The sequence below is a fragment of the Stomoxys calcitrans genome, chromosome 3, assembly GCF_963082655.1.
Source record: "Stomoxys calcitrans chromosome 3, idStoCalc2.1, whole genome shotgun sequence".
In the NCBI taxonomy this organism is placed as follows: domain Eukaryota; kingdom Metazoa; phylum Arthropoda; class Insecta; order Diptera; family Muscidae; genus Stomoxys; species Stomoxys calcitrans.
Window position 1 is genome coordinate 128,772,539 of NC_081554.1, and position 14,863 is coordinate 128,787,401.

The 14,863-nt window shown below is 39.3% G+C and overlaps 1 protein-coding gene across 1 annotated transcript; it reads right to left on the reverse strand.

Annotated features, from left to right (window-relative positions):
* Positions 1-939: 939 nt before the first annotated feature.
* LOC131996138 (uncharacterized protein K02A2.6-like) lies at positions 940-14,524 on the reverse strand. Its single transcript, XM_059365590.1, has 4 exons — positions 13,656-14,524; positions 10,447-13,523; positions 6,369-6,539; positions 940-1,052 (listed from the first exon to the last, which is right to left on the reverse strand). Exons 1-4 carry the CDS (start codon positions 14,522-14,524, stop codon positions 940-942), a joined length of 4,230 nt encoding a protein of 1,409 aa, XP_059221573.1.
* Between the last annotated feature and the right edge of the window lie 339 nt (positions 14,525-14,863).

The window sequence follows — 14,863 nt, forward strand, 5'->3', positions numbered from 1 at the left end:
TAATCGATAGTCGAATTTTGGATCCATAGTTCAAATATCGTTCAGCCTGCGTATACCGACTGTGATCTGTTCGAGATGTTGAACATTATAAGTTTAGATGAGGTAGTGGTAAAATTGCAGAAACGGCGAAGCTTGAAGCACAGGTTCCGGTGTGTCAAGGGCCTTTGAGTGATACAGATCCACATTTGAAGTCAGGCTTCCAAAAAAATTACCCAAAGCTTTAAATTGACTAACAAAGAGCTGCTAGGTTATAGTTGTCGTCTGAAATTAGACTTACTTTGGCAGACTGTAATCAGTCTCACTTAGAAACCGCCGTTAGTTGTATAATCCACCGTGGTGTCCGTTGCAACTGCATGCCCAAACGAAAGTTTCGTTATCTTATGGCAGTGGTTGCAGAACATTGCTTAGCAACGTTGTATCTGTGTGCCCAGTATGGCTGTGATGCACAGATCCGCATTACTTTCGATCCGTCTGAGTAATGAATCGTAGGTTGCCCTCCACCAGACCACAACACCATATAGCATTACGATCTGACAACTGTTTTGCTAAAAAGGTTTTGCAAGAGTAAAGGTTATCTTTTTCCCCCTTTTAAAAATGTCAATTAGAAAGTACATAAAATTTTCTTCCCAGCAAAACATTCAAATTAAGGCCTCCTTTTACTTAGGAATATTTATATGGGGGACATATGTATTAATGAGTCTGCCTAAAATTGGTATTGAATGGCAAATATGTACCCTAAACGTATATATGAAGACAATTTGTTTTTCTCTATGTTACAGTAGTTTCATCCGATTTTTTGCAAAACTTCAATATTTTTCACAGTACGTTTCATAAATTTCCTTTTTCCAAGCTGGTATTCCATTTAATGCAACAACAAACAAACTCATGCGCATCCGATGTAGGAAACATGCAAATATACGATACGTTATAAACACTCTTTTAAAATTCAATGCAATCTTTATCCCATACGCCCATGCAAATGCCAACTGTTGTACACACATATTTACTATTCATCATAACAGTCGTAATGGGAGGTAGAGCGCTCGAGTATCCTAGTGCATAAACAGCAACAACAACAGAGTATTCCATAATAAATCACAGAGACCATACATTGAAATGAATTGCAAAAAAAAGCCAAATAAAATTGAAATATGTATGCACAACACAAACAAAAAATTCCATAAAATAGAAGCTATCCCCCCCCCCCCAAAAAAAAAAAAAAAACAACCACCATGTATATGCAAACATATGGACAATATTGTAAATGGCGCTTCATAAACTCATAGAGTTACTTGTATGAACTTTAAGCCTACAGTGAGGGGAGATAAAAAAGCTTTTGCATAGTTTTAGGAGCAGATATTTGTTCGTCATAGAATGCATGTGTATAAGAATTTGACATCCATCCATATCCTCTTTCCATACACAATATTTGTGTTGGTATTTAGGCACTTTTCATATATGGGTTGAATATTGATGATGAAATCGTCTAGATAAATACAGTGGCACAGATAAGCCATAATTCCATTTCGTAAATGACAGCAAGTTTAACCGTCAGTTACTTGCATTGGATATGATTTTATGAAATAAGTTGTAACAAATTATGTTGTAGTTATACCACTGATTGTCCGCGATTGCAGTTGTCATTGTACGAAATTTTAGCCAATCAGGTAAGATCGGCCCATTCTAGAGGCTCAAGAGCTATATAAGGTTATGGACCGATTCAAACTAAATTTGGAACGAATGTTGGAGGACATAGTAGATATAATTGTGCGAAATTTCAGCTACATCGGGTGAGAACTGCGACCTCTGGGGGCTAAAGAGGTCATATCGATGGATCGGTCTATGTGGGGGCTATATCCAATTCTGAACCGATATGACCCATTTGCAATCCCCAATGACATACATCAATAAAAAGTATGTGTGCAAAAGTAGCTACCCTTACCCGTTCGACAGCTATCGTGATTTTCCCAAGCGCACGAGCAGACGAATGGCCGGACATGACTAGATCGACACAGAATGCCGAGATCAAGAATATATGTACTTTATAGGGTCCCAAATCAATATTTCGAGGTTTTACAAACGGAATGACTAGATGGAGAAGCGTTGTTTCGCCCAAAACGACAAATGTTATATCGCCCAAACGATGACAAAAAGCCCAACAACGACATACATTCAGAAAGCCCAAATGAATGTCGCAAAAACCCAATTCAAATAATTTTTTAAAGCAAAAAAATTAACATTGATTGCTACTTCATATTGATCATCTAATACAAGAATCTTTCTACATGAAATTAAAATCGGTTGAAGTAAAAACGAAATGTCAAACAGCCTTGAACGGCCTAAGCCAAGGCGTAGCTTGTGGAGTTAAAACAACATTTTTGAATGAATCTGAGTAAGTTCTAAGCAGGAATGCTAGTTTTTCATCTAACGGAACATGTTTCGTTTTCTTGCCTGGAAAATCGGCGCACTATGGGCTGGAATAGCTAAAACGGTCAAAATTAGATACTTTTTAAGTTTCCTATATCAAAATTTAGCTTATGAAATTGTTATCAGCACATATCGAGCCCTCTTTTTCCAAAATATGAACGATATATATAGCCGGTAAGTTTGGTTTATGCCTGTCCAAAACTCAACTAATTTTTATGTATAAAAGTTTAAAAATTCTTTGAATTTTACGTCCTTATACGTTAGTTTAGGTAAGGTTAGGTTATGTTAAAAAGAGGGTGCAGATATTAATCCGCCCCATGTCTCTATGGACGTGCGTCGCTTTCGACTTCAAGGTTTATCTTACGTATCCGATCGGAAACCTCTCCCCTTCCTTTCAGGTTTCCGATCGTCGCCTTGATTATACCACGATGGTATGAGCTGCTCTCATCCTCCCAAGTCATTCTCCCATCGCCTTAAGTCTCATAGCCGCAGTGGCTGCCTCACACTTACTCTGTATGTCAATGGGCCGGATATCTAGAAATGTCTCCATTGCCCTAGTGAGCGTGGTACTCATCGCTCCGCCTTTGCCAAGACAACATGTTTTCTAAACCTGTGGTATGGTCCTTATGTTGCACGTTTTCTCCATAGTAGTCCACCAAACTACTGAGGTGTAAGGTAGTATTGTGCCAATCACGCTCCTGTAGAGCCAGTGGACTATCGTCGGATTCAGGCCCCATTTCGTGCCTACGGCCCATCTATATAGTGCCCAACATATGTGAACCTTCTCAGTACGCTCCTGAATGTGACACGAATTCAGTTTCCTCTTCAAGATCACACCTAAGTATTTGACCTTGTCAGATATCGAAATCGTCTTATTGAGGAAACGTGTTGCGTTAAATTGGCCTACCTTCGTCTTCCTTGTGAACAGGCATATATCTGTCTTCTCTGGGTTAACATTGAGACCTCTGGGTCTAGCCCAGTCATATGTCATATGCAAGACCCTTTCAGCATTTCCGCATAGCTTGTTCGGATCCTTAACCCTTAGAAGTAGTATAAAAGTCGGGGCAGTCTCCACCGACCTTCCCTTGACATAGGCATGTTGTTTGTATTTGAGCAGTTCGCTGGATGTCCTACTCTTTATCATGGTGTCCACAATACGTTCCATGATTTTGAGTAGAAAGGACGTAAGGTGTAAGGGTCTGTAGGCCTTTGGTGTCGTATAATTTGACTTGCCTCCTGCCAGGCTTTCGGAATATGCAAGTCCTAGGCACGCTGTGAAAATTTTGGGCAGACAAGGCGCCAGATAGTATGCCTCTTTCTGTAGTAACGTCGGAAATATTCCATCAGGTCCGGGTGACTTAAATGGCTTGAAGCTCCTCAAGGATTCCTTCACCATAAATTCCGTTATTATAAACCTTCGATCAAAGTCATTATTCGAAGATTCCGGTGTCTCTGTGAGTCCTCCCTTATCCTGTGGATAATGGGTTTTCATCAAAGGCTTCAATTGTCGTCTACTAAAGTTTCAGTTTGGACATGGGTTTTTGAGAGAAACTTTTTTATCTTGGCGGCGTCAATAACGCTATCGACCTGTTCGCAGAAAGCTTCCAGGAGGCACGTTTTGCCGCTCCGGTAATCATATTGTATTCCTTGAGCCGTGTATAATACACATCTCAATAAACTTCCGTTCTTTTAGGAGTGCTCTGTTAAAAATTCTGCGGACCTCTTTCCCAATATTGCGAATCTCCCCGGTCATTCAGGGTTTTTCTTGGGCTAATTTTCTTTCCCGAAGAGGACAACTATCTTCGAAAGACCCCACCAGTGAAATCGTAATCCTGTTGAAATTTTCGTCAATGTCTTCTATGCTTGCACAATTTAAATTACCTTGCCCAAGTCTTCTTCTGAGTAGCCTTCCGAATTTTGTCCAGTTTGTTTTCAACTTATTTCGGAAGCTTATAGGATTCTGCGCTGGCCTTGCTATTCTAAACCTAATCTAGCAATGGTCAGAGAAAGAATGTTTCATAGAGACCCACCAATCCTGAACCTTATCGATTAGATTTTCCGAACATATTGTCTCATCTAATATCTCCTCCCTAATCCTATTAACAAAGGTAGCGGTGTTGCCAATATTAAGTGTAATTAGGTCGTTAATATTCAAGAACTCTGCCAGGGCGTGGCCCCACTTATTAGTGTTGGTGCTACCCCACGAAATGTGGTGCCTCGTTTCCTGTCTGTTTCGGTTTCCTCAACAGCCGTTGCGGCTCCGCCATGGGTGGCGGTGTCGAAGAGTCGAGAGGCAGATGACAAATAACGCAAGTCCTCGGCCGATTACCAGTTTTGGCATAGAATAATTGGTAGTTAATATGGTTCAGTTCAGAAACTTTGTTCCGCGTCGTCCATGGCTCCTGAATTAAGGCAATATGAATCTTCCCCTTGCTGATTTTCTCCATCAGAGCGGGTGTAGCAGTCTCGCTCCGGATTACCTCAATCTGGATTACCTCAATCGTTGGACTTTCAGTAAATGGGCATCTTGGGAGTAGGTGATGATCTCATCGTCTGAGACTGCATTGACTTTCCTGTCACTGCACTGCCCGATGTCATCGTTTCAATGCCTAGTCTAGTCTTCCGACTCTTAATAAAGTCGGTAATGGTTCCATCTTCGGGTCCCTGCAGTTAAGCTGTATTGGGTTTCCATTCCCTGTACTGCCTGATGTTTCAATACTAGGATCTTTGCCTATCTTAGCCTTCCAAATCTTAAGTAAATGGGCTTCTTGGGAGTAGGTGATGGTACCATCATTGAGACTCCTATCGCTGCGCTGCCCAATGTTTCAATATTAGGATCTTTACCTATCCCAGTATTCCGAATCATCCGTCGTCGGGTTCCTGTTCGTAAGGCCGTGTTGGGTCTCTCGCCACTGCACTGCAAGATATTTTAGTATAAGGATCTTTGCTTCTCCTAGTCTTTCCAATATTGAGAGATGCCGTGATTGTCGCGTTGTTGGCCCCCTGTTTGTTGGGCGGTGTTGAGTCTCCTGGCACTGCATGGCCTGATGTCGCCAAATGGAAATTTCTGCCTATCCTAGGCTTCCCTTGAAAAAGAGAGCTTTGCTCCCGTAGTGCGCCATGCCTTTAGTCTTAGCCAAACTTGTCACGGAGACTTGATCCAAGCCAACCACAAAGAGAGTTCCTTCCTCCCTGTGGAAGACCTCCCAATTCTCTGCGACCAAACCTTCGTTTTGCTAGCCCAATAATCCCAACATGCTTTTCGTCGCAAATTTACTGCCCCTTCCCTTGATGGAGACCATCCTTGATCAGATCGAGCTTTGCGCCCTTCCAGGGAGCGGTAATACCTCTGACGAGCTGTTTGACGGTATTAATACATTTTGCCGACGCAAAACGCAACTTAAAGATTTCCCCTCTAAACTCGCAGCTCATCATTTGTATGGGTGGACCCTCTACAGAGTTCCACACATATTCAAAAATCCGTTCGTTAACCAGATCTCTCACTTGGGACCGATGATCTGGTGGAATCCTACCGGATGCACAGCCTATGTTGATGACTGCATAAGTCAGCTCATTTCTGTTTTGCTTCCTTGCCACTCTGGCGTAAGAGGGCGGCTCCTTACCATTCTCAGCTACCATCTTCCCGTTTCGTGATGGCTATGGGCTAGTATTGGAAGTCACAGTCCTCCATGAAGACACAGGGGCCGTGCGTACTTCTTTCGTTTCTGTTCCGACTTTGTCACACTCCGCAGGACACTGTCTGGAGTCACCATTGCGGGATGGCTGGCTTGGTTTTCTTGAAAGCGGGGAGCTCTTTTTCTTCTTCAGCATTTTTGCAGTGTTATGCTCTTCGGGAGATCTGAGTCTTTTCCCAACTTCCGTTAAAGTGCTTGGAATGTCAGTTCTATCCTTTCCAGCATCCTGCACTTTCGCCCGATTACGCTCGGTACATACTTCGATGCACTCATCTTTCGATTCGGCTGCGATGACTGTTTCATTGACACAGTCGTTGTCTAAATCCGAGCCAGCAACACCACCTTTACTTAAAGGCTGAGGACGAACTGTGCGTCCCTCTGATTTATCAGTGTCTTCCCCATTAAAGAGACTGACGACTAGTTGTGCGCAAAAGGCTTTAAAACTTTTTTTTTTCGTTATAGGTAGTACCTAATTCGAGATACGGATATATATATTTTTTTCTTTGAGGAGCGAAATGAAAACACATCCGTTCCATTCAACGGCTACAATAAATATACGCTAGTTTAAATAAATAAAATTTTTAAATTACTTTGCTTTCAGCTCAATCTATAATTTTTTTTTATAAAATTTTATTTTTGATATAAATACTTGTTTAAGTGTTTTTCTTTTTATTCAGTCTATCGATAGAAAATATCATTACATACTATTAAAGTGTGATTTTTTAGATATTATCTTTTTGCCAACACTGGTTTAAACAGCTCACGCACATTTCGTGCTTTGTTTCACTGTCAAACATCTTCAGTTTGGTCTATAATTTAACCATGAATCGTCTTACAAATGAACAGCGCTTGCAAATTATTGAATTTTATTATCAAAATGCATGCTCTGGAAAGAAAGTTCATCGCGCGCTTCTTCCATTGAGCTACGAAGCTCATTTTTGGCTCAATGGGTACGCAAATATGCAGAGTTGTCGATTTTGAAGATCAGCCAGAAGCATTGCAAGAGCTCCCAATGCATCGAGAAAAAGTTACAGCTTCGGTTAAAGGGCTGGTAGCTTCATTGGACCGTACTTCTTCAAAGATGATGCGAATCGTAACGTATCTGTGAACGGTGATATCCAACAAAAATTGGACTAAGCGGATTGACCATTTGAGACGCTGTCGCGGTCAACATTTGCCTGAAATAATGTTCAAACATTAAATTATATGGACCGTACTATTGATTCAAATCAAGACTTCATGCATTTTTCTGAATTGAAAGTGTTTTTTTTTTGTTTGAAAAAGTTTTCTATAGCTTTTAACAAATCACAGTCTTTTCTATTTTATAAAAATTAAATTGTTGCGCTTTCTTTGTTAGTTTGTCTGTTCCGTATAGACTTAAAAACGGCTGAACCGATTTTCATGAAATTATCATAAATGGTGGAGTTTGAGCCCCCGGTGAAAATAGGGTACTACATTTTTTGATATCCGAAGGGGGCGGATCCTCCCCCATTTCCCAATTTTCAAAAACGCCAGATCTCGGAGATGGGAGCACCGAATTTTGCATGCTACCTTATAATACCCCAAAAACATGAAATTTGTATAAAATTTTGAGTTCAAATTACCTGGAGGGACGCCTTATCCCAAACCCCACCCGTATGGACATGTTTGCCAAATGGGACAATACAATATTTTAGAGTAGTGTACGAACTTGTCATTAAAATGACACCTTAAGCGTCGGGGGGTTCCCCAACTCCAAAAACACCACCCAACAGGACACTTTTACCGCTTTGGGCAATATGGGTTTCAAATGCGCCTTTTTTCACTCTCTTATTTTATCTGAGCCCTATACTGGCAAGGTCAGGCAAAAAGTCCCGTTTGGGGGTGCTAGTACGGCCTTTCAGATATTTCGCCCCAATGTGGGTACTACTCCCAATTTTCTTTCATTTGAGCCTTATATAACTATGATCGGTAAATATGTCCGGTATGGGGAAGTTTTTAGGGGTTAAGTGATACCCCATGTATCAGATTCGTGCTCTAGTCTCAAATACCTTTAATTTGAGCCAAATATTGTCATTATTGGTTTAAATTTCTTTTAGGCGGGCTTTGGAGATGGAGCGGCCGCCCTAGACATCCCACCTTAAATAAGTATTGGGTTGCCCAAAAGGTAATTGCGGATTTTTTAAAATAAAGTAAATGAATTTTTAATAAAACTTAGAATGAACTTTAATCAAATATACTTTTTTTATACCTTTTTTCTAAAGCAAGCTAAAAGTAACAGCTGCTAACTGACAGAAGAAAGAATGCAATTAATTAATTAATTAATGCAATCAACATTGTTCTCCGGCTTGACAATGTAGATGGTTTAATAAGGCCCAGTCTTAACTCATGGGAAGGTGTTACAAACGGAATGACTAGTTTAGTACACCCCCATCCTATGGTGGTGGGTATTAAAAGTGCTTTACTATTATTCCTGATAGAACCGCTTGAAACTACGACATCCCGGGTAATAGAAATTACAAAGACTTCTATATTTCAAACTAGACAACCATATGGGCTTTGGGGGTACTCTGAAGAACTTGGACTGGTCATATAGAGAAGATAACCCGACCACTGTTGTGTGTTTCAAGCGGAGGTCCTTGCAGTTATTTGGTGGAATGGCTAAGATTTAATGTCACAATGACGATTGGTATAAATATTTTCTCAGACAGACAGGCAGCTATCAAATCTCTGGATAAGTAATTCTGAATTCAAAAATCGTCCTCGATTGTCGCTGATCTCTCAACGAGATGAAACAGTTCAGAATTCACCTATTTTTAGTGCAGTGATATCGCAGGGAATTGTAGAGCAGACGAGCTTGCGATCCTAGGCACTATCTTTCATATTCCAGGGGAACTGGAATCTGTGGGTATGCCTGTAGCCACATGTAAGCTAGGTCTTCAAGATAAGGGCCGAAGGGCAACGAATGACAGATAGTCACAAAATAGGGGTTGTGAACATCACAAAATAATGTGTTCCAATCTAGACAGGTCCAGGTCTACCACACTGCTTGTAAAAGATTGAAACCTAAAGTCAATAAGGTAATTGGGCATTATCAATGCCGTTTTAGGCCTGGTAAAAACACCCTAGACCAGATATACATACTGCGCCAAATCCTGGAAAAGTCCCGAGAAGGACAAATCAACACCTACCATCTCTTGTTTGACTACAAAGCCGCTTTCGACACCCCTTTACGTTTAAAGGCATTTTCAGCCATGTCTGAGTTTGGTATCCCTGCCAAATTAATAAGACTCTGCAAGATGACACTTGCTGATACGCGTTCCCCAGTAGGAATAGGAAAGAATCTTTCGGAACCATTCAATACCAAACGAGGTTTCAGATACAGGCACAAATGTTCTCTCATGGCCAATTAAAGTTAAGTAAAGTAGTTTATATTGGAATTTATAAATTGGGCTTTGCCACTTACTTTTTATTTAGAACTGACTTTATTTAAGTGTTTCGGTAGAGTCCAATTTTGAACCACTTTTTGATCATTTCGGCCTGTATTTCACAAATATGGCAGTTATACTCTTAGGCTTTAGGTGTGTTTGGCTTGTCCATATAAACTGATGATTTCACTTAGTTCATAAGGAATAGACAAGACGCGTCAAAACACATGATCGTGTTTAAAGAAAATCGGGCCGATGATGTCAAATGCCCACGAACCACACCAAATTGTATTTTTTCGGGATTCATTGGGAACTCTAGTACGGCATTTGGCTGTTCTTCACCCCAGGAGTGAAAGTTCTGCTTGTGTACGTATCCACTTAGCTAGAAATGAGACTCATCACTGAACACAATTGTTCGATAAGAGAGTAGAAATGCATGGAACATTTGTCACGAAATCTAATAACATTTGACGATTTGCATATGTAATGTATTGACACGGCAGAGATGAGATGCGTTGCAATTAAAATCCAAATACAGAGTGATCTTTATTTATAACAAAACAAAGCTTAGAACTAGAAATGTATAACAACGTATGTACATGGATATGTATGTATGTGTGTGACAGTATGTTACATTAAAGAGATGCAAACAGCAAGCAGATAAACATTTAAATACGAGTGAGAGTGTTTACCACTTGTTCTTATGGATAATAAGAAAATAAGAATAAGGTGAGGGAGAAAACGTACATTAGACTGGAACGTAAATATGTTTATACTGAATACTCTATATGCTCCCCCTAAAGTTGTTAATAACATATCAATCAAATACAAACAATATCAATGAAATTATAAAGTAATAATGAATTGAGTAGACAAAATTGTATATTATCAATTGGTATCTAAATTGCTGTTTGTACCTGAATCCGGTTTTCTTACTACTCTTCCTCCCTCTCGTGGTCTGAGTTCTCTTCTAGTGTGTGAAATATCTTCAGTCGTTTGCATCTGCTGTGGACCATCTGAAGACAAGGTATTTGTTGTAGGTGCTTGCAAATCGACGATTTGTTGTTGTTTTTGTTGTTGACCTCTTATCTGATCTAGATGGCGTTTAATGATATAGTTGTTGTGTGATAAAATGCACGAATACGATTGAGGTCCAAGTTGTTGTTTTATCTTTGCTTGTGCCCAACTGGATTTGTTAGGATTACGGTAATCACGTACCATTACCTTCTGACCTTCTGTAAATTGAATATTTCGATTACCTTTGTGGTTTCGAACGTTGTTTTCTTGTGCATTTATTATCTTTTCCGTAGTCGTTGGTGGTTTAAAAAGACTAAACCGGGTTTTTAGTTTTCTGCCAAAGAAAATCTTTGCTGGACATTCACCAGTGCTACAATGGGTCATGTTGCGATAGTCCATTAAAAATCGGTATAAAATTTGGTCTAAATTGGCATCTTTATTTTGCTCCAAGTTAGCATATATGGATTTTTTAAACGTTTTAACGAAGTTCTCAGCTTGGCCATTAGTTGATGGATGTCCAGGTGCAGTTAAGATGTGTTTAATTCCATTCAAGGACAAAAAAGTTTCAAAATCATGTGAAGTGAATTGTGTGCCATTGTCACTTACAAGTGTGTCGACAATACCATAACGTGAAAACAGTTCTCTTAACCTTGAGACGGTGAATGCTGTCGTCATATCTTTAGTCTTGAAAACTTCAACAAATTTTGAAAATGAATCGATGACGATTAAAAAGTAAAAATTTCTTATCGGACCAGCAAAATCAATATGTATTCGGCTCCATACCGAATCATTTGGCACCCATGGTATTAAACTGCTTTTCTCAGGACTGGATTGTAGTTTTTGGCACGGTAGACAGTTCTTAATTAAGTTCTCAATGTCTTTGTCAAGGCCTGGCCACCATATGTATGACCTTGCAAGGGCTTTGGTTTTGACAATCCCCAAATGAGAACGATGAAGTTCATTTAGAACTTTTTCTTTTAATTTATCAGGTATTATTGTTCGATAACCCCATAAAATACAACCATATTCAACGGTTAGTTGGGTATACTTTTCCCGAAATGGTGTGAAATTGGCACCAGCAATATTATTGAGTGTGCCGTTGGAGATACAGTCCACAACTCTTGACAAAATCGGGTCTCGTCTCGTTTCACGAGAAATATCTTTAAAATCGATTTTAAAACCTGCTTCATTGGCTTCAATAAAATTTATGTAAGAATTTTCAACATTATCAGATTGAAATTCTTTTTGAGGCATCCTTGAAATGCTATCTGCTTCATTCTTAATTCCTTTCACATATTCTATGGTATAATTAAATCCAGAAAGAATTAATGCCCATCGTTGCATTCTTGCTGAAGCCATGACAGGCAAACCCTTGTCGCTACCAAAAATGGCCAATAATGGGCGATGATCCGTTCTTAAAATGAATTTATTTCCAAGCAAATATTGCCTTAGTTTAGTAACACTAAACACAATGGCTAGGGCTTCTTTCTCAAGAGTGCTGTAATTCTTCTCGCTTTTCGTCAAAGCTCGGGATACAAATGCTATCGGTTTTGTTGTTTCAGAAAACCTGTGTGATAAAATTCCAGCTACCGCATTATTTGAAGCATCAGTAGTTAATATGATTGGCAAGTCAGGATTAAAATGAACCAAGATTTGGTCTGAAGTAACAGACTTCTTTATATCCTCAAACGACTTATGACATTTGTCTGACCAATCGAAGGCTACATCTTTGCTTAATAAATTATATAGTGGAGACATGATTTTTGCAAAATCATTAATAAATTTCGAATAATAATTTGCCATGCCCACAAAAGCTCGTAATTCAGAAATATTCTTTGGAATAGGACACGAGATTATTGATGAAATCCGGTCATTGTTCTTTCTTAATCCATGTTTGTCGATGTTAAATCCCAAATAGGAAATTTCAGATTGAAAAAATACTGATTTGTTTAAATTGAGCTTCAATCCTGAAGACTGTAGTTTTTGAAGTACACGCTTCAAAGTCCTGATATGCTCTTGCATATTTTTGCCAGTGATGGTTATGTCATCCTGGTAAACAACAACATAGGGAATATCTCTTAAAAGATTTTCCATTGTTTTTTGAAAAATGGCCGCAGCCGTTTTGACACCAAATGGTAGTCTCTTCACCTTCAAAGTACCAATATGCGTACTCCATGCGCATAAAAATTGAGACTCTTCATCCAAAACAAGCTGATTGTAAGCATTGGATAAATCAAGCTTCGTGAAAACTTCACCACCCTCCAACGATGCGAAAATCTCATCGATTCTGGGTAAGGGATATTTAAAATCCAATAAAAATTTGTTTAATGTGACCTTGTAGTCACCGCATATCCTCAAATCGCCGTTTGGCTTTAAAATTGGAACTAAAGGAGTTCCCCAATCGGAATTATCAACCGGCTCCAAAACACCAGAACTTATTAAGTCTCTTAACTTCTTCTCTATCTTGCCTTTCCATGCCAATGGTAAAGGTCTTGGTTTACAAAAAACAGGAGCTGCATCCTCAGCAATTTTTAAAGAAATTTTGCTCACATTGTATTCTCCCAACTTGTCTTGAAAAACCTCAGAAAATTCATTTTTAATTTGTTCAATAATCGTTGCATTAGAATCCATTGAACCAATATTGTTAACTTGCAACAGCTCAAAATTAAACGATCGTAAAAACGAACGACCAAGCAGGGGTGGATTTGATGAATTTACAACAACAACAACAACTGATTTACTTTTACCTTGAAAAGTCACCGACGCATCGTATTCGCCTACCAGCTTCAACTTGTCACCATTGTAGTCTACATATGGTATATTGCATGGGCGAAGTGTTTTCTTAATGTTGTTCTCCTTATAAAAACAAGCAGGCATCAACGTACACGGAGCACCCGTATCACACACAGCATTAAGCTCAACTCCATCAATTACAACCTGAAGAGAATACACATCACTAGATTTGCGCTCAGCCACACTGAAAATTGAATAATTAAATAAATCATCATTATCATAATCATCATCATTGTTATCAATATCATTAGATACATAATTCACACTTCTCTTTTTATTATGACACACAGAAGCCAGATGTCCATTTCTTCCACACGAATGACATTTGCTCTCCTTGTATTTACAAGCTTGAGAGCTGTGGTTGCGCCAACCGCAATGAGAACAAGCTGCCTTTTTTTCAACTTCCATTCTGTTATCGCGACCGCCGCTTCTGTTATTTTCATAGCCATTGCCTCTGTTGTTGTTATAACCATTGCCTCTGTTACTGCTGTTACCACTGCCTCTGTTGCTGTTACTGCCTCTGTTACCGCTGCTGCCATAACCTCTGCCACCACCGCCACTGCCGTTATACTTGTTGGAGAGTCTTTGCTTTTGCACCAAGTTCACAGAACTTTGCTCCCTCTCTGCCTCTTTTGCTATGCTTTTCGTCTCCATGATCATCGCTTTTTTCAACGCCACTTGCACCGTTAGACTTTCGTCCTCTTCACACAGTCGTTCGAAGATGAAATGTGGCAAGCCCATCACAAACTGATTTAAAACAAAAGCATCCAAGTTTGCACCAAATTTACAATTAAGCGCCAATGTCTTAACTCTGGCATACCACTCAGCAACCGTTTCACTATCACTTTTTGTTGAGACATGAAACTTTTTTCTTTCGCTGAACACTATCGTAGGTGGGGTGTACTGCGTATCCAATATCTCGCACAACTCCTCATATTTTTTTGACACAGGGGACACTGGACTGCATAAACTATGCAACATTTTATAAGCCACGGCACCAATTGATTTTAATAAAATCGACTTTTTCACATTGTCGTCCGTGCAGCTTATTTCACAAAAATGTATGTCCAGACGCTCTTTCCATACATTCCACGCCTCTACACTTGGGTTAAATTCTGGCACATTAGAAGTCTGGAACACTGCAATTTGACTGGCTGCAAAACTTTGGTTTCCTTCTCCTTCCATCTTAGGCGGCATTTATTTTTTTGCTCTGTTTATCACTTTTTTTTTTATATAAAATAACTTATTTAAGTTCAAAAAAAAAAAAATTTTTTTATCCTCGTCGCCAAATATGTAATGTATTGACACGGCAGAGATGAGATGCGTTGCAATTAAAATCCAAATACAGAGTGATCTTTATTTATAACAAAACAAAGCTTAGAACTAGAAATGTATAACAACGTATGTACATGGATATGTATGTATGTGTGTGACAGTATGTTACATTAAAGAGATGCAAACAGCAAGCAGATAAACATTTAAATACGAGTGAGAGTGTTTACCACTTGTTCTTATGGATAATAA

What these genes read in the sequence shown, in the direction of transcription:
- LOC131996138 (XM_059365590.1), bottom strand. Translation starts at nt 14,524, where the DNA reads ATGGAAGGAGAAGGAAACCAAAGTTTTGCAGCCAGTCAAATTGCAGTG. An exon ending in AAGGAGAGCAAATGTCATTC is followed by an intron (nt 13,524 to 13,655) that starts GTGTGGAAGAAA and finishes TTCAATTTTCAG; the next exon opens with TGTGGCTGAGCGCAAATCTA. An exon ending in CATCGAAGTATGTACCGAGC is followed by an intron (nt 1,053 to 6,368) that starts GTAATCGGGCGA and finishes TTTATGCACTAG; the next exon opens with GATACTCGAGCGCTCTACCT.